The sequence below is a fragment of the Ochotona curzoniae genome, unplaced genomic scaffold (assembly GCF_017591425.1).
Source record: "Ochotona curzoniae isolate NIBS_2020 unplaced genomic scaffold, NIBS_Ocur_1.0 contig_1014, whole genome shotgun sequence".
In the NCBI taxonomy this organism is placed as follows: Eukaryota; Metazoa; Chordata; class Mammalia; order Lagomorpha; family Ochotonidae; genus Ochotona; species Ochotona curzoniae.
Genome location: NW_024464920.1, coordinates 36,593,116 through 36,615,275, shown reverse-complemented (window position 1 = coordinate 36,615,275; position 22,160 = coordinate 36,593,116). Strand labels below are relative to the sequence as shown.

General features: G+C 52.0%; 1 protein-coding gene across 1 annotated transcript; it reads right to left on the bottom strand.

The window, feature by feature from the left end:
- Positions 1-936: 936 nt before the first annotated feature.
- Positions 937-18,188, bottom strand: MYO1A (myosin IA). Its single transcript, XM_040983247.1, has 27 exons — positions 18,063-18,188; positions 17,825-17,940; positions 17,585-17,679; positions 17,259-17,363; positions 17,110-17,156; positions 16,927-16,990; positions 16,648-16,746; positions 15,412-15,515; positions 15,151-15,298; positions 14,579-14,697; positions 14,404-14,490; positions 12,032-12,097; positions 11,842-11,946; positions 9,138-9,200; positions 8,418-8,618; positions 8,000-8,226; positions 7,673-7,873; positions 7,368-7,461; positions 6,895-7,044; positions 6,672-6,740; positions 6,330-6,404; positions 3,093-3,227; positions 2,402-2,508; positions 2,006-2,138; positions 1,743-1,895; positions 1,517-1,644; positions 937-1,291 (listed from the first exon to the last, which is right to left on the bottom strand). Exons 1-27 carry the CDS (start codon positions 18,171-18,173, stop codon positions 1,168-1,170), a joined length of 3,126 nt encoding a protein of 1,041 aa, XP_040839181.1. The 5' UTR covers positions 18,174-18,188; the 3' UTR covers positions 937-1,167.
- Positions 18,189-22,160: the final 3,972 nt, after the last annotated feature.

Genomic DNA, 22,160 nt, shown 5'->3' with positions numbered 1-22,160 from the left:
CTGCAGGCAGGGAGAGAAGTTAATCAGGGCTCCCCGCCAGAATGATTACCTGGGGCCGTGAGCTGCCTGCAGATGCAAGGCAACGGGAGGAGCTGCGGGGAGACCCCAGCCTCAGAATGTTTTCATGAGCTCAGAGGAGAAGGAGGCAGGAAAGGTTGAAAAGGAAGAACTAGCCACCAGACCCCGGGGACACAGGCAAGCCCGAGGTCAGAACTCACAGACCACAAATGCTGCACCTATTCTCCCTAAAGACTGCGATGGGGGAGGCTGAATGTACAGGGCCCAAGGGAGACTGGAAAAACAGAGAACATTACACAAAATGCTACAGACGAGGGTTCAAACCCACTTAAACGTAGACAGTGAAATGGTGGGGGACGGCGAAAGAAATGATGGCGATGACAGAGGGAAAATGAATGAGTGAAATAAAGTGGAGTCTGGGGAGGAGCTGGGCTAGCCAGGAAAGGAAGGGGTGCTAGGGAGGCAGGAGTGATGCAACCCCATCCGTCCTGTGCTGGGCCTGGGGTACAGGGTAAAGGGTGGAGGTGGAGCTCCTGTGTGCAGTGGACTCATGCATTCCCCAGCTCCTCTGGGCTTCCAACAGCCCTCTAGCTTAAACCCCTTTGCAGGCTTGGGTGGATCCTCACTTCTTTCCCTCCAGGGACACAGTTAATGAATCTGCCCAGTGAGCACCTGCGACCTACGCTGGGGCTCCCCTACCCCCACCCCACTGCAGCCTCTCCAGACCCCGCCAAGAGATCAGGCTGGGCGATCAAGAAGCCTAGGGAAATTTCCCTTCTTTTCCATTCTTATTCCCTTCTCCAGCCAGCTCCTAGGAACCCGAGGGGAGAGAGCAGGATGGAGGTGGGGGAAGCAGGTTGGTCATCACCCAGAATGCAGATGGGCAGAGTGAGGACCCAGCCACACTGACCCAGCGTCTCAGAAGTCATGGGATTTTATTAGTGGGTGGGAGGAAGCTCCCCCAGGTAGGTAGGGAAAAGACAAGATCTCTTCCAGGGTTGTTCCATCTCCAGGCCCCAGTGCACCATTACGGGGTTGGGCAGTGGCTCCCTGCACAGAGGTGGTCCCCCCAACCTGGAAGCCATTGGCCATTTGCCGCCTGGCAGGTGCCACATCCATTTGCCACCTGTGTGCAGTGCTGTCTCCTCACTACACAGTCACCTCCAGGCTGTGGTTCCCCTTCTTCTTGAAGCTTAGCTTGCTTTTCCCACTGCCTGCAGGGCCCTGGATCACCTTGACAGTCACTTGGTTCTCTTTGAACTTCACTGAGAATCTGGAGGGGGCAGGGAACAGACAGAGGAGTCAAAACTGGTGGCCCCATTCCCATCCCTTCCCCGCTTCCCCTCCCTGGGGCAAGCGCATGGCACAAAGCCACCCCTCCATCAGCCCCCCAACCCTGAGGGAATATAGACTTTACTTCCTGTTGGCACCAGTGTCTCCCCATCCCCACCCAGTCACCTTCCCGCAGCTGCCCCTTACTCCCAGCCTGTGGTCTTACTGCTCAGTCACAGTGACTGGGAGCTGCCTCTGTGTGGCCGCCAGCACGGCACGGAACAATTTTGTCAGTAATTCAATCACGTGGTCGCTGACCAGCAGCAGGTCCCCCTTGGAGCCCACGGATGATGTCTTAGGAAGACAGAAAAATAGCAGAGAAGAGGGTCGCTCTGTCCTCGAAAGGAGCCACTCTGCCCTGTCCCACGCCCGCCGCCACCTGTCACAGATACCTCTTTCAGGTGCAGGCCAAAGAGTCCATCCTTGAAGCCACTGACCGACACCCCCACCACGCTGTCCAACCCGATGGCAAATTTGGCCTGGGACTGCTTGGCATCAGCAAGAATCACACGGCCTTTGGTCAGAAGGAGAATCCGAGATGACATCTGCGTGGGGAACAGGAAGGGTGAGGGAAAGCAAGATTGAGCAACTTCTGCAGCACCACAGCTGCAGACCGGGCCGTCCATGGGGGAGCAGTTGGCACTAAGGCCTTCACCTTGCCATTGCCACGATTGACCTTCCTCACAGTCTCTGCCATCAGGATAGGCCCTTCCTCTCGGCCCTTCAGCTTCAGCAGCTTGGCATTCCCTTGCAGCCCCACATAGTCACCACGGAATGGAACAGGGACACTGAGGACACAGGAGAGGGGTGCAATGCAGATCTAGACCCAAGCTTCCTTGTCCCCAAAAGTTACACCTTCCTCCTTCTCCTTCCAGTGCCACAGCCTCTGTGTGCACCAGCCAGCACCATCCTGTGGGTGCCTGCCCCCGCCCCCAACTCCAGTACTGCTAAATCTGAAACCCAGCCAGGTGGCCCTGATGCCTGAGCTCCAAGATGATGGCTATGGCACTGCTCATGGGGCTGGCTGCAGAGGCTGTGTAAGCATCCTCACCTCTGGGCGTAGGAAGCCTTCTTGCCCTTGAACAGTTCACTGGCCCACAGCTTCTCCTGCAGCATCTCCACCTGTTTCGGGGACAGGCGATCCCGGAACTTCTTACACTGTCAAAATCAGGAGTGGGGACAAGAACTAAGATGAAACCAGGGCTCTTGGGATAAGGAGAGAAGTGTAGACCAGAGGGGACGCCAAATGAACAAATCCCCATGGAGAAGAGCTGCGAGGGAAGGAAATGTAAACAAAAGATGAGTCTTAGTTCCAGACAACTGCTCCTAAAGCGTTTCCTGAATCAAAATAAATGACACTATGCTCAGTGAAAGAAGTCACTTGCAAGATAGCCAATGGTTTCGCCTGGCCTGGGGAAACCGACCATAGTTAAACAAACAAGCAAGTGCAGATCGCCAGGAGCTGGGGAAAGGGAAGAAAAGGGAGTTATTACTAGTAGGTGCAGAGTTTTCAATTTGGGGTGATGACAATAGATATCTGAAAGGTGGTGGTGGTGGCAGGGGCTGCCCAACACCCCAATTCCACACTGAGATGACTGAAATGGTCAACTGTGTGTCATGTACATTGCATCATAACAAAAATACATAAATGATGGGGGAAGGTAGAAGATGAAGGCAGAAGCAGATCAGAGGGTGGAAAAGGACAAGACCACGTGGTGAGCTAAGGGCCTGGCCCCGCTCACCTTCCACTGGTGGAAGAGCTGCTGCAGCTGCTGGTTGGTCTGCTCAAAGCACTTGTAAGGGGCAGTTGGCCACCTGTGATCCAACACCTTATCAGACGGAAGACTGTCCCGCAGCCCCAGGAGGAATCTCTGCATCTGGGGTGGGGGCAGAAGAGATTGGAAGAGGCGTGGTGAGAAGAAACCCTTTGTGCAGGCAAACTCACCCTTCCCCACACTTCCCCCATCCTGCTGCTTAAACAGAAGGATACAGGCCTGGGCCCAGCACTTAGGGACACCTCCATTCCACATCACAGTGCCTGGGTTCAGTGCTTCCCTCTGCCCCTGCCTTGTGGAAAACCTCTCTCAATTCTATATAGTGAGTTCTGAGGGTCAGGGTCCCCGCTCACCAGTTCCTACTCCCTGCAATGCACACTGAGCGTCTATTGACCCCGACACCATGCTAAGGTTCTAGACAGGGAAGGCCTTGATTCTCCGTGGGCTGTCATCCCAGGGTAGGGCAGGCAGAGCTCAAACAGAAACACACACACACCCATGGGAACAATAGATAAAGATATTGGCTGTGATGCAGAAAGGCAGGCCCCAAGGCAGGAATGAGAGGCAGCACATTCTAGAAACAGTAAGAAATTCAGCCTGGCTGCAGAGGAGAGATGAGAGAGCTGATCACTGATGGGCCAGATGATAAAGATCTGTGGTCTGGACTTTAAGCTATTGCAGTCTGATATAATCGGACTTAGTTTTATTACTATTATTTAATATAGCTTATTGTTTATTCCAAATGCCTTTAAACTTGCAGGAGTGCTGGGATACCCCATGTACCCCACACCTAAATTGTGATAATTTACCATCTGACAATGTCAGCATTACAATGACAGAGAATGGGCGACACGGAGTACACTCTCCTGCTGTGGAGCTCAGACCTGACTTTGCTCTGTCATTCATGGGTTCTCTCCAATATGCACAGGTATAGAGATGTACACATGCATATGCATACACACAGGTATGCAACTCTTTGCTAGCATCAAATAGGAAAACAGGTCATGGCCATGGATACCAGGACATTCTCCCCTAAAAATTCCACAAGCATCTCTCCAGAACTAGCACATTCTCTCACATAATCCTAACTCTGTCACCACAAGCAAAGAAAACCAACATCCATCAGACACCCAGCTTGCACTCAAGTAAGTTTCTCCGTAGATCCTTTACAAAGCCCCTGATTATGGGCCCAGAAAGGTGGCCTAGCAGCTAAAATCCTCAATTTGAACACGTTGGGATCCCATATGGACACTGGTTCTAATCCCATAAACCCTGCTCCCCATCCTGCTCCCTGCCTGTGGCCTGGAAAAGCAGTCAAAGATGGCCCAAAGCCTTGGGACCCTGCACCTGTGTGGGAGACCTGGAAGAGGCTCCAGCCTCCTGGCTTCAGATCAGTGCAGTTCTGGCCATTGTGGCCACTTGGGGAGTGAATCATTGGATGCAGAATCTTCCTCTCTGTCTCTCCTCCTCTCTGTATATCTGACTTTTATTTCCGTACAAATAAAGCAAGTCTTAAAACACACACACACACACACACACACACAACTGAACATGTCCTCAATAGCTTCATTTTTGCATTTCCTACTCTAGAATCTAATCAAGCCCACCTGTGGCACCTGGCTGTTCAGCCCTCTCTACCCTAGCACAACGACCTTTATGCTTTTGCTTCCCAGGGAGCACCTAGCATCCTGTTTTGCTGATTATGGAGAATGAGGATGACGAAGGATACAGTCATCCTCAACCTTTGGCATTGCCTTGACTTTTGGTATTGCCAAATACTTGGGATTTTTCTGAAAACATCAGGTTTTTAAATGTAATAGAGACACAGCATGCTGCTGCAACTCTGCAGGAACAATCTTCCTTTGGCTTCTATTGCAGATCTAGGGGGTGAGGTTCCTGGGATCAGGACCCAGTGAGGAATCCCCCAACCCTGGCCCTGGGTCTAGATTGATTTAATTCAACAAATTATCCTGAATATCTCCCAAGGTCAAGACAGTATAGAAGTTCCCAGGGCTTTCTTATCTTCATGGTGGCTTTCTTTTCCCCCTAGAACTGTGCTTTCCTTCTACCTCCAGGTCTGCTTGGGGGAGTAGGTTGCTCAGGCCCCTGTAAGTCAGGCAATGGTTAAGAGCTCTGGAGTCAGATAGTTTGTATCCCAGCCCTACCACTTTATCAAGCTATGGAACCCTGGCCTGGGACTTCATTTTTCCACTCAGGAAATGGAAAAAAAAAATGTTGGCTGCTCTTCCAGGATAGTCACAAGGACTAGAGGCCCAGCATGCGAGAAGCTTGGCGCACGGTGAGTGTTTATAAGAAAACAGGCACCAGCCTTAGTCATAGCCAAGGTCGCAGCAAACTTTGACCCAGAGACACCAGGGAGCATACAGACCCAGCTGACCCTGAATACTCCTGTAGGGGTGTGGTTGACTGACCTCTGGGTCTACACCCAGCAGCCTGGGAGACTGACACTGACCAGCTGCCTGATCTCATTCAGGTGGAATGACAGGTCAGGCCCGAGTAAGAGCAAGAGCAAGATCAGATCGCAGGCTTTGGGTGGGTGTGTGGCTACAGAGCACGTTTTGCAAGAGGCAGAGTCTGCTGGGCCCGCCAGGCCTGAGGGCAGGCCCGGGAGATGGGGCAGGTCGGGGCAGGAAGGTGGGAGTCCCAGGACTCCCAGCTCTGCCTGCAGTAGCCAAGGGCTCTAGCCTGTATGTGGACACAGGGGAGCCCAGAGAAACACACCTCACTCATATCATGGTACCAGCAGTGGGGCCCCAAGAGCTGCCAGAGATCTACCCTGCAAAGCTCACGCCAGCCTTTGTCTCAGATCTCCCCATCACCCTCCTCTTCTCTAGTCTTTACCCCAATCCTCACGTGGGTCCTGGGAGGGCAAGTTGTTGCACCCTGTTCTTGTGCTGCTAAAACGTCCAGTCCAGACCTCCTAAGGAGTGTCATATAACCCCTTCTTGCCACACACAAGGTTGCCTAAGCACCCCTTCAAGCCAAAACAGTGACTGCCTCTGCCCTAAGCCCACGCACTTGCTCAGCAGGGCTTTACCCCTTCTCCTTGATCGTAAGCGCTTGCAGATTGGGGAAGCTCTGGAGTAAGGGGGTGGAAGTTTGGGGGCACTTCTCAATCCCACACCTTCCTCCTCCTTACCTACTCCACCAGCCCGCATCCCCACCCCAGCCTGCACCACCTACCATGCTCCTATAGACGAAATTGGCCAAGGTGAGGCTGGCCCCCGAGCGGAAATATTTTCGGTAATTCTTGCGGGCCTGGCAAGGACAAGCAAGAGAGGAAGGGCACTTGAAGACAGACTCTGGGGAAGGTGGTGTTGGTGGTACCCACACAGTGTACAGGGTAAGATAAAGAACTGAGACTGCGGAAGGGAGGAGGATGCTGGCTGTGATGGCAGAACTCGACACCCCTGGCATGCACAGGGACCCCTCTTTCCACAGCCAGTACTGCACACACAAGGACAACCAGGACCATTCTGGGGGGCCCACATGTGGGGAAGAACCCCCTGTCCCCTTTCCCATTACCTTCCACCCTCTCACAAAAGCTTGGATCAGCACTGCTGATGTCTTCATCTTCTGGTAGCGTTTCTTTTGCTGTTGAACATGGAGATGTCAGGAGGAGGCCCCTCCCTACACACTACCCCTGCCACTGCCTCCCTGCTTCCCACCTGCCCACTCCAGCACTAGTTAAGGGAATGGCTCTCCATAGGAAGAAGTGGGGTATGTGTGTGGGGGAAGGCCACTGTACCATGTTGCCCCGAAACCAAGCAGAGATGAGGATCTGACTCTTGCGCATTAGCTGGTAGTGGGTGCGGCAGCGCCAGCCCCGGAACGTCTTTTGTATGAGTGTGGCTAGCTGCTGCAGCCGCAGGCGCCTCTGCTCCTCCAGGTAGAAGAGCTGCGGGAAGGGGAGAAGCAGCACCAGCCTTGGGAACAGCACGAACCTATTCCGTCTTATTAGATCTTTGCTTTTCTCTTGGTTCCCTCACTTAGTGAGCATTTACTTCCTGAGCCATGCCGGGCACTGGGAGTCTGGGAGTCTGAGGGAGCAATCCATACACAGCAGCCCGTGGGAAGGCCAGCACTGCAGAGAAGTGTGGCAGCGAGCCTCCACCCTCAGCCCCTAGCCCCACACCTGGCTACGGATGCTCCCTTCCCCTCCAGCCACCTTCCTGAGGGGCTCCTGATCCCTGCACCTTCCTCTCACACTCTCCAACTCACAGTCTTGGGGCTTCTGATGAAGATCTTTGTCTTCCCAAAGGCCAGCTCCTGGGGGGACACGCTCAGATCCCCCAACATCTTCTCCACACCTTCCCTACAGGGGGTTGGGTGGGGTAGGAGGACAAGGCAGAGGGGTCTCAGGGCAGCACCCTCTTCCAGCTTCCCCAGCCCCTCCCAGCCCCGCAAGAAGGGATCCATCCTTCAATGCATCTTCCCAAACACCTGCCTCCCCACTGCCCCGTCATTTGCTCAAGGCAGGTCTCTGCACTGCCCTGCCCCATTTCCCAGGCTTTGTTCGATCTTACCGGGCTTCCCCATTCCAGTGCGGCCAGGTGCTCCGACTCAGCAGTCGATATCTTTCCAGGAAGGGCCCATACCCCTGGCGGTGGGCATAGCCTGCCCGTCGTACTCGTACATTCTCCAACAGACCCAGGTATCGAGCCTGGGTTGTCACCAGCTCCGGTGAGAACTGACCTTTCTGCTGGTGTTCATTGGGCTTGATGCACCTGCAGGAAAGGCAGGGCATGGACTTCATGAGTGGATGTCACTGCCAGCCACACCCCTGCTCTGCATACATCATCCCTGTTTCCCTCACTAATGCATACAAATCGGATTTTCTCCAATCTTGTCACCTGATGTAGTTGGGGTTCTTGGAGTACAGGTTCTTCATGAGGATGGCCACAGAGCTCTTGAACTGGGCTCCAGCAGTCGGGGGGCGCTTGAGAGATGCCTGCTTGGGATCACCCTCAGGGAACAAGGAGTGCAGGAGTGGGTGCCGAGCTTTCCACATGGTCTGGGACAGATCTCGGAAGAGTAGGTCATTGTTCTTGTCAATGAAGCCATTTACGTTGTATGTCACCTGTAAAGGAGCAGCTGTTGATTTGGAGGTCCCCCTGCCTTAGAGGCTGCCCCTGGAAACCCCACAGCCTTGTCCCAGCACCTGGCCCTCCCAGTTTCTTTAGGAAGCCTTCTCGACTTGTACCTCCCTCTGTTGCCTTCAGCCTGTGCAGACCCTAGTCCACCCCGCAGCCCTGCTGCCCTCTCTCTTACCTTGCCTGCATAGTGGCAGATGCGGAAGCAACTGAGGCCCATGCTGTGGTCGTACTGGCGCTGGGCATTCTGGGTGACTTTACTCTCATAGTGATCATGTTTGGAGAAGAGCTGGTTCAGTTTGGCTAGGAAAGTGGTGTCACTGACCACACCGGGCCGCAAGCACTCTTCATCCAGCATGGCCAGGATACCACGCTGATTCTAGACCAAGAAACACAATCAGCCCTGCCCCACCCTACTTCTGCATCCAAGATGTCCACGTTCCCACTACTGCTCCACTGTCTCCTCTTGTCCTTTGTCCACTGCCACCCTCAACAAGCGGAATTGGGAAGGAAGGAAGGGACACAGGCTGAGTGGCCAGGGAAGGATGCACAAAGCAGTGTAGGAGGGAGGCCTCAGAGATGAGATAAAGAAAACTCGGATGGCACATGGCATAACAAGCTAAATCTCCACTTGTAGTATCAGCATCCCTTGTGGGCACAAGTTTTAAGTCCTAGCTGCTCCACTTCAAATCCAGCTCCCTGCTTATAGCCTGGGAAAGCAGCGTAAGATAGCCCAAATCCTTGGGTCCCTGCATCCATGAGGGAGACCCGGAAAAAGACCGGCCCCATTCCAACCTTTGCAGCCACTTGGGGAGTGAATCAGCAATGGAAGGTCTCTCTCCTCTGTTTCTCCTTCTTTCTGTAAATCTGCCTTTCCAATAAAAAAGAGAAAACTCACATGCTCGATGAGGTTGCAGATGATGCCATTATCGAAGTAGTCCACCTTTGTCCATGGGATGCCCTGGTAAAGAGATGGGTATCAGGTGACAGGGCACAAATCCAAGACAGAGATCGCATCGTGCCTGGCCTTCTTCTCATCCCCTCCCCCACCTCCAAGGCACCCTCAGAAAGTCCCATGGCTCAGAGGGGTTCTTGGTATGGTTTTTGTATATGCCCCTGTCTCTCAGAGGCTGTTAGAGAGATTGTGGAGTGGGGCAAAAGCCAGAGCTGCTGAGAGAAGTGGGACCATGCAGACAGCCCAGAGTTGCATGGTAGAGAGAGAAGTGTCATCATTAGATAAATGTGTGAGAGTGGGGAAGGACCCGAGAGCCAAGGCCATGCTACTCTGGCAGATAAACTGTAAAAATTAGGGCACGCGAGTGAGCACTGGCCATCATCAAACAGCAGATCAGTGACTCAAACCTGAGAGTATGTCCTGGGCATCAAGAAGGCTCCTGGGTCCCACCTCTCACTTCCTGCCTCAGCAGCTCAGAAAGATTGGGTGCTGCTGCTGCTGGTTCAGGACAACACTTCAACAGTCACTGATGGGGGCTGGTATTGTGGCACATCAGCCAGCATCCCCCATGAGCACCAGTTCAAGTCCCGGCAGCTCCACTTCTGATCCAGCTCTCTGATAATGCACCTTAGAAAGCAGAAGATGGCCAAGTGCTTGAGCCCCCTGCCAATCATATAAGAGACCAGGATAGGGTTCCTGGCTCCACTCCAGCCATCATGGCCATTTGGGAAATAAACCAGAGAGATTTTCTCTCCCCTTCCCTCCTTCTCTCTGTAATTTTGCTTTTCAAATAAATAAAATCTTTATAAAATTAAATTAAATTTTTTGATCTTCCATCTGCTGGCCTACTCTCCAGATGGCCACAACAGCCAGAGCAGAGCTGATCCAAATCCAGGAACCAGGAGCTTTTTCTGGGCTTCCCACATGGGTGCAGGGTCCCAAGGCTTTGGACCGTCCTCTACTACCCTCTCAGACCACAACCAGGAAGCTGGATGGATAAGAAGTGGAACAACTAGGACACAAACTAGTGTCCAAATGGGATCTTGGCACTTACAAGTTGAGGATTTGGCCATTGAACCATCATGCTGGGCACTCAAATAAATAAAATCTTAAAAAAAAAAAAAAAACTGCTTATGGACACAGCCATTTAAGACTGTAGCAGCTCTTTCTGAAGCAAACCTGGGACAGAAGTAGACGACTTCTGCTGTCTCCCTGGGGACTTGCTGGGTTCCAGGCCTGCAGGCTGGATTAACTCCTCATCCTGCCCAGTGTCAGTCTCTCCAGCCTGAGGCGCAGCCCAGGTGTGGCCAGGGGCACAGACCTTTTTGTCCTCTTTCCTCATAGGACTCTCGAGGAAAAAAAAAATGAAGTTGAGATAAAGTTGCCCTCCCACTTCATCTGGAAAATACTTTGCCCAGACACAACAGTGTCTTTATAAAATTGTTAAAAAGAGTCTAACAGAACAGAGGTGCAGAACAGTGGGCACTTATTGTCGTTTTGTAAATCCTGCAGGGAAATGCACATGCAGGTTTGCTTATGTACGGGAAAAAGACCTCTGGAAGGGGGCTTGTCTGGATTGCAGCTGGAGAGGGCACATGGGACCCAGGCACATGGGATCTGGGTGGGAAGGAGTCCTTTCTTTACACATCTTTTTAAGCTCTTTGAAGTTTGAAACATGGAGCATATTATCGATTTGACCAATCATAAGATTTGAAGTAAAAAATATGCAGAAGGCTGGCATCATGGGTTAAGCTGCCACCTGCCACACCTGCATCCCATATTGGAGCACTGGTTTAATCCCAGGTCACTCTGCTAATGAATTGGGAAAGCAGCAGACGATAGCCCAAGGATTTGGGTCCCTGCATCCAAGTGGGAGACCTGGAGGGAGTTCTGAGCTATGGACTCAGACGTTGTGGCCATTTGGGAGGGAATAAACCAGCAGTGGAAGATATTACTCTGTCCTTCCCTCTATCACTGTGACTTTCAAAAACACAAAAATCTCAAAAAATAAAACAAAAATCCCTGTAAAACAACTTAAAAAAAAAAAAAAGAAAAATCTTTCCCCGGAATCCTGTGACCCTGTTAGCCAGAAGTCCACTGCAGCTGATTCTCTCTGGAAGGGCTGTAATGAGCGCGCTCACAGTCATTCACACTTCTGGCTGGTTACTCCCCCACGAAAGGCTTTTCTGACACGTAGCCACAACCAGCATGACAGGGTGTGGAAGCACGGAACCGTGGAGCGCTTCTGGTGAGGAAGTCACCAGGGCGCAATGCCAGGGGCTCCACACATCAGCTAGGGCCAGGAGACACAGAGGACCCTTCCTGTGGGAGGAAGGGACGTGGGCAGGGCACTGAGGCCCGGAGAAGTGTCCACAGTTTGCCATGGGCCAGGCACAGCTGCCACTTTACTCTTGCTAGGACTCTCTGCACATATCCCCCTCCTATCAATCTGTGTCCTGCCTGAGCTAGCTTGGTCTGGGAGCTGGGGGGACTGCAGGGTGGATGGGCAAAGAAAGCAGGGCTATGCAGCTGTTCAAAGGGAATCATCTATTCCTGGCAGGAGAACAATTTAAGATGAGGCTATGATCCAGGAGAAAGGAAGAACTGATGCCACTGATGGGAGAGGAGATGGGAAGGATTTGCTTACCTCTCTCTTGTACTCCTCCTGTTCCTCCTTCAGGGTCATCTCTATAAACACCTGCTGCAGCTTCTCATTGCAGTAGTTGATCACAAACTGCTCAAAGCTGTTATCCTACAGGAGGACACACAGGTTCAAGGAGACGTTCAACTCACTCCAGGACCATTCCACCTTCTCACCCTTGCTGTCCACCTCTCACCTGTAATATCTCGAAGCCATAGATATCCAGCACCCCCATCACTTTCTTCTTCTCCCCAGAGCCCACCTGGTGAGGAGGGAAAGAGAAATCTGAAGCCAGGACTCCTAGGCATGCCAGGACTAGGCTCTTCCAGAGAGGACGGAGTTGGAGCAGGAGGTCAAGCAAAAGTGGATGAGCTTGGTCAAGTTGGAAAACAACTGTGATTTTATTCTCCAGCCACCCCTGAATCCTGGAGGATGAGCAAGGAGGAGGGAGGAAAGGAAGATGCATGTAGACTTCGGCACAGCGCTCCTGCCACGTGAGGTAAACAGACATTAGCATCCTCTCAAGATAGGTATTTGATGCCGTAGCTAAGATGCCGCTTAGGTCTACGGCCATACCACCCTGAACGCGCCCGATCTCGTCTGATCTTGGAAGATGTCGCTTAGGGTCACGGATCCCATACCAACAGGCCTGGGTTTGAGTTCCGGCTCTGCTGCCCAGCCAACTTCTTACTAGTGTGTACCCTTGGAGATAGCAGATGATGGTTCAAGTACTTGGGCCTCTACTACCCAGATGGGAAACATGATTGAGTTTCAAACTCCTGGTTTAAGCCTGACCCAAACCAGCTCTTGCAGGCACTTGAGAAGTGTGAACTAATAGATTAGAAATCTCTGTGTCTTGCAGATAAATAAAAAATAAAGGAAAAATATTTCTAAATTTGAAATCATCTGAGGATAATAAACATCCCTTATATATCATATTTAAGAGTATTTATTTATTTATTTAAATGGAAGAATGACAGAGAGAGGGAGACAGACAGGGAATGATCTTCCATCTACTGGTTTGTTCTTTAAATGGCTACAAAAGCTAAGTCTGGGCCAGGTCAAAGCCAGAAGCCAGAAGCTTCATCCAGATCTCCCACATGGGTGGCAGAGGCCCAAGCAATGTGGCCATCCTGTTCTGCATTCCCAGGCTCATTACAGGAAAGGAAGCAGCCAGGACTCAAACCAGAGCACTGATAGCGGATGTCAGCTGCAAGCAGCGGCTTAAACCACTGCACCACGACACCAACCCCTCTCCCATCTCTCGAACAACAAAAATTCCAAGTCCTTGTTTCACTGCACTGTCCCTTAACCTTATGACATGTGTTTATTCCCATTTTACAGATGCAAGGCTTAAATTCTAGAAGGGCTAAGAATTACCCCCAAGGCTACACTGAAATCCTGCTGTCTTTTTTTTTTTTAAGATTTATTTTATTTCTTTTATTGGAAAAGCGGATATACAGAGAGGAGAGACAAAGAGGAAGGTCTTCCGTCCGATGATTCACTCCCCAGGCGGCCGCAACAGCCAATACTATGCCGATCCAAAGCCAGAAGCCTCTTCTGGGTCTCTCATGTGGGTGCAAGGTCCCAAAGCATTGGGCCGTCCTCCACTGCTTTCCTGGGCCACAAGCAGGGAGCTGGATGGGAAGCAGGGCTGCCGGGATTAGAACCAGCGCCCATATGGGATCCCGGGCATGCAAGGCGAGGACCTTAACCACTGCACCACCGCGCCGGGCCCCAGAAATCCTGCTGTCTTTCAAATATAACCTCTAAATGGACAAAATTCCTGCAGATAACTGCTAACTCACAGATTTGCTGAAGAAAATCCACATACAATGCACAATTCATTGATATTATAGAACATTCGGGAAAACTCCCACCACCACTTCAGTGTAGGGTAGTTTCATTGCCCAAAGAGAAACCTGTCCCAGGCAGAGGTTACTCCTGTCCCCTTCCCCTCCTCCTGGACCTCAAGAATTAACCTACTTGCATCTCCAGGGATTTGCCTTATTTGAGACATTTTACAGAAGTGGAATCATAAGCAAAAATGCAGTCTCCTCTGGACTCGCCCTCCACAATCATCCATGACACAGTGCAGAACCTCCATCCACTCCTTTCCCAGCCAAAGATCATCGTGGCATGTGGATGGACTACATTTTGCTTTTTTTCACATCAGCTGATGGGCGCCTGAGTTGTGCCTACTTCCAGGCTATTGTGCACACCTCAATGAACAACGGTGTGTGAGTTTGTGGGAGGATCATGTTTTCAACTTTCTCAAATACAGGTCTAGGAATTGAACAGCCGGCTTGCACGCTAGCCCATGTTACCCTTGACAGAATGTCATCCCAGTCCCTGTTCAACCCTGGCATGTGGGCACTGGTGTGGATATTTCTGGCTCAAAGTGAAGCTCTGGATCTTTGTGAAACAGAAAGACCACAAGGCTGGTGACAGGATCCCCAGTGCCAGACTTGGCTCCATCATTACATCTGCAGCATCTGACCCTGACGCTGGAAACCAGGGCAAGGAGGTAAGGTAGTCCAGGAGCATTGAGAGAGAATAGCCACTCACCTTGATGCTCTCGTTGATGCGGTTCACAATCCAATTGAAGAGGCGGCTGTAAATGTTCTTGGCTAAAGCATCCCGGGCATATTGAGCCTGCCAGGGTGGGCCAAAGGATCAGTGTAGCAACAGCCACTAAACTGACCCTCCAAGCAGTGCCTTCAGGGGGAAGGAGGCTTCTTACCTGGGTGACATTCAGGGCTGTGGTCACCTTTTCCCTGCTGGTCTCCATGGTCCTCGTGCACAGAGCTCTCTCCAGCTCCTCTGAATTCAGACCCATCATCTCCCCAATCTCCCGAATACCTGGGGAAGGAAGAAAACACATGAGGGTCATGGGGGCCAAGAAGGACTTCCCCTTGGGGGTCAAGAAGCAGAGCTGGCAGGTGAAACTACCAAGGAGCAAGGGGCAGGAGGGTGGGGGCCTGGGTCTTGTCCACCCAGAATATGGCCCTACAGGAATCCCTGAGGGGAGTAGGGGACAGGTGGAAGAAGGGGACCTTTGCATTATTCACTACTTGAACAGGAGAATCCCCTGGGATAACCATGCTTTCCCCCTATCTAGCAGGAGAATCGGTAGATACTGGGAGATGTCCCAGACCTCGGTCTACCCAACTTCAAAAGCTGTTCCATTCTCTTTGTTAGATCTCACTAAGTCTGTCTGGGAATCCAGAACTCTAAATGGGAAGAAATCTGACAGCAGAGCCAGTGGCTCCACTGCAATCCTGGCAGGGGTCTCCAGGGTCAGGTAGCACAAACCTTTGCCATCGCGGATGCCACTTGCTGGGATCCCATTGGCCTGGAACTCGTCCATCAGCACCACATTCCCCAACTTCAGCACCAGAGCTGTCACCTCCAGCACCTGGCGGATCTCCTCCTCTAAGAACCCAATCACCGTCATGGCGCTCTTGGAGGAAGCAATCCCACATCAGAGGCAGAATCAGCACCAGTGCCAGTCCAATGCCTCTCTCCTCAGAGCCAGAACCTTGGGCCCAGAGAACACAGCCTAAGGTCACCTACCTGCATAGCCCTGAAGTTGGAGGCGTCGTCCATGCCCCCTGGACTGGACGCTTCCTGGTTCAGGTAGGCGTAGTTGCTTGTTTCTCTCTCGAGCTTAAGGGCCTCTGGGAGGGTCAGGGACGGTGGAGAGAGAGAGGAGCATTAGTACCTGGCTCCCTGGAGCGCTCCAGACCTCACAGCTGGCAGACTCTGTCCTTGGTGGGCTCTGTCATTTATTCACAGCAGTCACTTTCGGTTTCAGGGTCTTCCCTGCCGCTTTCCTCTGGGGACCATTAATTCCTTTGATGACCATTAATTGCTTTGATGCTAGACTAAGTTATTTTTTTTTTCAAGATTTACCTTTATTTATTTGAAAGACATAGTTGCAGGGGCGGGGTGCAGAGGGTGGGTGGGAAGAGAGAAACAATAAGAAAGATCTTTCATCTGCTGATTCACACCCCTAAATGGCCATAGCAGCCAGAGCTGGGCCAGTTTGAGCCAGGAACCAGGAGGTTTTTCTAGGCCTCCTCCACAAGTGCAGCAGCCCAAACACTTGTGCCATCTTTTGCTGCTTTCCCAGGTGGCTTAGCAGAGAGCTGGATGGGAAATGGAGCATGGGAGGACAGCACTGCAGGTGGCAACTTTACTTGCCAGTCCCAGAGTACAGTTTTAAGAAGTAGTTAGAGTCTGGGAGTTCATAACTATTGGATTTTTTCCCTCCAGCTTTGATGAAAGAGAAGTCTCCTTCTCCTCTTTTCCATGCCCCAAGGGTCCTACACAATAAAAAGAGAGGTGCTCAACTCTACCTCTGGGAGGGGGAAGGTGAGGGAAGAAAGATAAACAGAGGTCTGCTGCCCACTCAAGCCTCAACACTCCCCCCTTGGCCTGGGCAACTCGTTCACTGAGCCCAGACAGGTGACACGTCCCCTAACCAGATGAATGTCTCGCCTGAAGATTCCACAAATGAACAGCATGTGTGTTAGGACTGTAGTTCTCATCTCCATATATTCTGTGTGCCTGGCAGGCACAAAGGAGAGATTTCCCTTTTAATACATGAATCCAGGCCATGTTTTTGCCAGGGATGAGAAGGGCTGAGCTAAGCCCAGGATTCGGGGTATGTCAGTCAGCTGAGAGGCATTTTACCCTGCTGACAATGAGAAGTGAGGGGCTGAGGTCCAAGGAAGGGATCTGGGAAGGTAGGAGGATAGAAAACCACAGCTGGGGAGGCTTGACCATGCAGGCGGCATGGACACATACTCAGCAGCTGCGCATCGGCTCCTGCCAGAAGCTGATAGAAGATATGGAAGTTCCTCTCTCCCTGGAGCTGCCTCACCACTCGCGATTTCTCCAGCAGATCTGGTGGGGTCAAAAAGCAACTTTGTGAGGGGGGCATGAAGGCGTGGCAGACAAAGTGGACTCTCAAGTTTGTGCCCCACCCGGGGTTGGCAAGTCTCTGTTAGCAGACTGGAAGTCAGAGGTGGGACCACCACATGAGGTGGTGGGGGCAGGAAGAAAGGGGGTGCAGGGAATACATACAATTAGTGATGACGCCACCCAGTGGAGAGCCCTTGAAGTCAAACTCAATGTCCATGTATTTTCCCTGCCAAGAGAGACCCAACAGGATCCTTTCTCTCCTTCCCCTGGCAATGCATGTGCCCGCCTGCCCACCCATCCATCCGCCTGTCTTTCCAGCCACCAGTCCATCCACCCATTACTCACAAAGCGAGAGGAGTTGTTGTTGCGAATGGTCTTGGCATTGCCAAAGGCTAAAGAGAATGAAGAGAGAGGGTGGTGAGGTGGCTGAGGGGAAATGGGGACTTCGGTCCTTGGGATGTCTGGGGGCCCTGGAGTGGGGGCAGGCTCCTCACCCTCCAGCACAGGGTTGGACTGAAGCAGCTGCTCCTTCACCAAGTTCACCTGCTCCCCTCTGCCGCAGACGGCCGCCACGTAAGACATCACCAGCTTGCTGGCCTCTGCATGGCAGGAAGCCCACATGTGAGTCCCCACCCCCTATTCAGCCTTGCCTCACATCCGTCCACACCTCACACCCCTCAGAAGGAGAGGAATGGGAGACTTCCAGATTTGGTGGGGTGGTGGGGGGGGAATGGTCAGGACTAGGCCTACCCAGGAAAGAGTCAAGGTGAGGAGGGGTGAGCCAGGGGTGACCAGGGGTTCCTCCCCCCAGGAGCCTCACCTGTCTTCCCAGAGCCACTCTCGCCCGTAATGAGGATACATTGGTCTCGGTCACGGTCCCTCAGGGACTGGTAGGCCACATTGGCCAATGCATAGCTTATAGGAAAGGAGGAGCAAGTGAATGATGTCCTTCATTCAGTCCCCAGATCCCAGGCTCAGCCACCCACCCTGTGTGGCCCAGAGGAGACAAAAAAGACAGGTGTTGGGAGGAGAAGCCCTTTTGCAGGGTCACTGGGCTCACATGTGGGGCTTCAGCTCATAGAAGGTATAGTCTTGGTATTTGGCAATGAACTCTGGGCCGTAGATGGGCAGCTGCTGGTAGGGATTCACTGAGATCACCACATTGCCAATGTAGGTCTGCAGCCAGGAGGGAGGAGAAGGGGAAGGGGATGAGACTGAGTCGGCGTAGGGAGTGGGAGCCCGTTAACCCTCCAGCATGAGGGGCACGCAACCAATGGGGGCACCCACGCCGTACTCACATAAATCTCCTTGTGTGTGTAGCGGAGCTCAAGGTTCTTAATCAGGGACTCTTCGGCCAGGGGTTCCAGGAGGACAAGGTCCTCTACCCCCACAGAACCTTCCAGAGGCATGTTCACAGGGACTGAGATCCTGTGACTTAAAGGGAATAACGCTTTGCTGAGGGGGACAGCTCAGGGGAGCCCCTGATCCACAAAAGGTTCCCAACCTGGCCCGTGCTGGTAGGTCCTCCTTTGCTCCCTGGGTCAGGTTTGGGTGGGAATGGGGGGAAGGGAGGAATACGACAAGCACCACCTGCCTCAGCCCCTCCAGGGGAAGGAAGGCACTTGGTGGCAGTGGCTCGGGGAGCAGAGGAATTGCTGGCAAACAGAGCATAAGCCCAGCTTTGTGCCCAGCCTGCTCCAAAACCCTGGCCAGTTCCCAGACTTGTCTGCCCCCAACTCTTGTTCCCAGATCCCTACTTCTCTCAGCACACTTCCTCTCATATCCCATCACTCAACCCATCCAGGACCACATCAGACTTTCCCAAGTTCTCGCCTCCCATGTCATTAACACAGTGAGCTTCATTTTTAAGTTGGAGGATAGAGTGGACAAGGCAACAAATAAGAGGGAAACAAGCACAGGAGCCCTCCAAGAAAGATGGAGGGGTGGGGGGGTTGAAACTGGACCCAACTAACAAGTAGTTACAAGGAAGAGTGTGTGTACTGCCCGCCTGTCCCTGTCTCCCCACTGCCAGCTTTATGCTCATTCCTGTAAACCCTGTGCTTTGCATAGACTTTGCCCCTAGAGGGACACACCCCGGTTTTTAGTAGACAACAGGAGTGGGCCTGGAGGTATGGGGAGGGCTGGGGGGGCTCAGTCTCCATGCAGAGGGTACGTGGCAGGTGCTCTGTCCCAGAGGAAGCCCAGCCCTCTTGCAGTCCTCCCTGTGAGAGACAGAGCAAGCAGGCAGTGTGGTCAGGTGAAGGGCAGAACAGCTAGTACAATGGTCAATGCCACTCCCAGTCAGGAATGGAAGAGGCACAGCCTCCTACACCTCTGAACCTGGGTGGGGAGGGCACAGGCAAGGGAGCAGGTGTGAAGGTGGTGTGAGACAGGAACACAAGACTCAGCACCCCCAACTCTCCCTAAGCTCTGGTCAATTCCTAGAGATACACGACTAAGGAACAAGCGAGGAAGAAGCAAGGAGAGTGACAACAGCAGCCTCTGGAGTCACATAGCATTTACTGTCGGCCAGGCAGGGCTCTGGAGCCTGTGCACATATTCATCTGATGCTCACACTGTCCCCGTACCAGAAGCACCATCATTACCTCCCACATTCCAGATTGAAAGCAGGGGGTAGAGGGAGAAAACTGTCTTTAGGGGATTGGGCAGGGAAAGGCAAAGAGCAAAAGGTGGCCAGGGCGGGGGTGGCTCTTCTCTGCATTTGGAGTTAAGGGGAGCAAGAATGAGGCTGGATGGGGGAGGAGGAAAGGAAGAAAGGGGCAGGTCCCCAGAAAGGGCACCCCAAGGTGTGAGAGAGGAAGAGGGACAGGTCAAGGCAGGACTCACCTGACGCTAGAACTAAACTGCAGCTTCACTGGCCCTTGGAGAGTGATGGCTGAAGACCCAGAGTGGCATGAAGTGGTGGAGAGGGCATAGGCTCTCAGGTAGACAGATAGCTCGGCTACCGGGAGCTGTCCATGGTTTCAAGTTGGACCTCCTTGCGCTGGCATCCACTCTCCCGACTGTCCTCTGTGCTGCCTCCTCCAGCCCAGGCCCCTGCGCCAGCCACACTGCTGGAGAGAGGACCGAATGGCTGCTCAGCTAGCTCAGCACAAAGTCCGAGGCTATTCCTGCTGAGGGTGTGGCTACTTAACCCTTCCCAAGCCTCTGCCCCAGAGGGAGATGCAGGAAAAAGCGTATCTGGCTGGCTCTGGGCTGAGACCCTGAGTTCTTACTCATTGTCCCCAGCATATAGACATGGGTGCAGGAGAAATGGGATTTAGACCCAAGGACAATATTTTCTCTCCAAATAATTTAGGGATTTTTTTTGTTCCAGGAGGAAGGCAGATCTACAGTCTTCCTATCTGCAAAATACACTATTTCTCCTATACCTGGGGCAGGGGCGAGGGAGAGGAGACAAGCAGATGAAATAACCCAGTCCTCTTCACTCTCCTTTCTTTATGAACCAGACCCTATAGAGACCCAAAGATGAGAACGGTTAGTGAAAATACTCCACAGTTTTATGGGATACCCACCTGAACCATCTCACTGAAGAGCACCACTGTTAGAGGAGGTGGCACAGACACTCCATGTAAACAGAAGGTGAGAGTAGACATGAGACTCCAAGAAGTCATTCGATGTGCCCAGGGTACTCCAACCCAGCCCAGGACCCTATAGGGACAGGGGCAGTATTCTGGTCCCGAACCTGCTGCAGGTTGCAGCTCCAGTCCTGAGGTTTCTAATTTGAAGCCTTCTTCAGCACGAAGCTACTGAATAAGACCCCAAGATGCTATTTCCTAGACATTAGCCCAGCAGGAAGTGCTCCCTCTGATAGACAAAAAAGCTGCCTATAAAGTCCTATTTTTCCAGACATCCCCCTCATCTACCCAGGAAAAATCCCAAAGCAGCAGGCCCCCAATGCCTATCATCCTCTATGGTAGCCATGCACAGGGAGCAAATGAGGTGATTACAGGAGCTTAACTGAAACTGAAGGCTTGATTCCTGTCTCCCAGCCACGGCTGCCTGGTCTGAGGTCCAAACTCCACTGCTGTCATAGAAGCACTCTGCACAAGCCTGGCCCATCAGCAGTTCCATTATCAACCTGCCCTTATGTAATTTATTGATCTACTTTGAAGGAGAGGAAAGAAAGCAAAGTAAGAGAAAGAGAAAGCTAAGTGGAAGTGACATCAAAACACAGTCCCACATATAGGTGGAGCAGTGTCAGCGTTTGGGAGGCAGAAGTGATCACAGATCCACAATTTTCTAATGCAAAAAGCAGACTGAGTACAAGAAACCCACTTTCCCAGGGCCACGCCACTGGCAGAACTCAGAAACGAGGTCTCGTGTCCTCTGGTCCAGGATAACAAGGGTTATCTGGGTGTCTACTCATTCACCAATCTTGGCACCTACCATGTGCTGCTCTTCTGAGAGAAGTGACTCTTAAAAAATAAAATGGAGATATCAGGATTGGCACTGTGGTTCATCTACTTATTTTTTTTTTTAAGATTTATTTTTATTGGAAAGTCAGACCTACAGAGAGAAGGAGAAACAGAAAGATCTTCCATCCACTGGCTCAATCCCCAAGTGGCTGAAACAGCCGGAGCTAAGCTGATCTGAAGCCAGGAGCTTCTTCTGGGTCTTCCATTCAGGTGCAGGATCCCAAGGCCCTGGGCCATCTTTGTCTGAACTCCCAAGACACAAGCAGGGAGCAAGAAGGGAAGTGAAGCAGCCAGAACATGAGCTGGCACCTACATGGGATCCTGGCACATGCAAGGCAAGGGGTCAGCACTGGGTCCAGCTCATCCACTTCTGATCCAGCTTCCTGTTAGTGTGCCTGGACACACAGCAGAAGATGGCCTAAATACTTAAGGCCCCTGCTACCTTGTAAAAGGAGGGAGTTTCAGGATCCTGGCTTCAGACTGGCCCAAGCCCTGGCTATTGTGGCTATTTGGAAAGGAAACCAATGAATAGGAGATATCTTGTCACTCTGCCTTTCAAAGAAAGGAGATGGCAACCTCAGGCTTTAAAACAATGGCTTGAGTGTCACAGTTCTGATGACCAACTTTATTCACCTGCCTTTGACCTGTGGTGGGATATTTTTTTTTCTCTAAAACCAAGAAAGTTCAGGGCAAAATGGAACAAGTGTGCTACCCTAAATTAACAAAGTGCAAACTATACACCTAAGTCAGCTGGGCTCTTGATATCTGTCAACCACTAGTGTGGGGAAGAGGCGGGTGAGAATGGAGGAGGTAGCAAAGGAATGGGCTTTGCACCATGATCTGCTTTAGACACAAAACTGAAATTGTTCACCTGAAATGGACTGATTTCATTGCATATAATTATACTTCCATAAAGCTGGCAAGAAAATGCTGCAGCAAACCTTCCAAATCCTTTGG

Bases quoted from the DNA above. Each gene is read 5' to 3' on its own strand.
- MYO1A (XM_040983247.1), bottom strand. From the start codon at position 18,173: ATGCCTCTGGAAGGTTCTGTGGGGGTAGAGGACCTTGTCCTCCTGGAA. The intron at 15,516-16,647 runs GTATGTGTCCAT...TGACCCTCCCAG, and splicing joins AGCCGATGCGCAGCTGCTGA to AGGCCCTTAAGCTCGAGAGA. The intron at 7,874-7,999 runs GTGACAAGATTG...CCTTTCCTGCAG, and splicing joins AAGAACCCCAACTACATCAG to GTGCATCAAGCCCAATGAAC.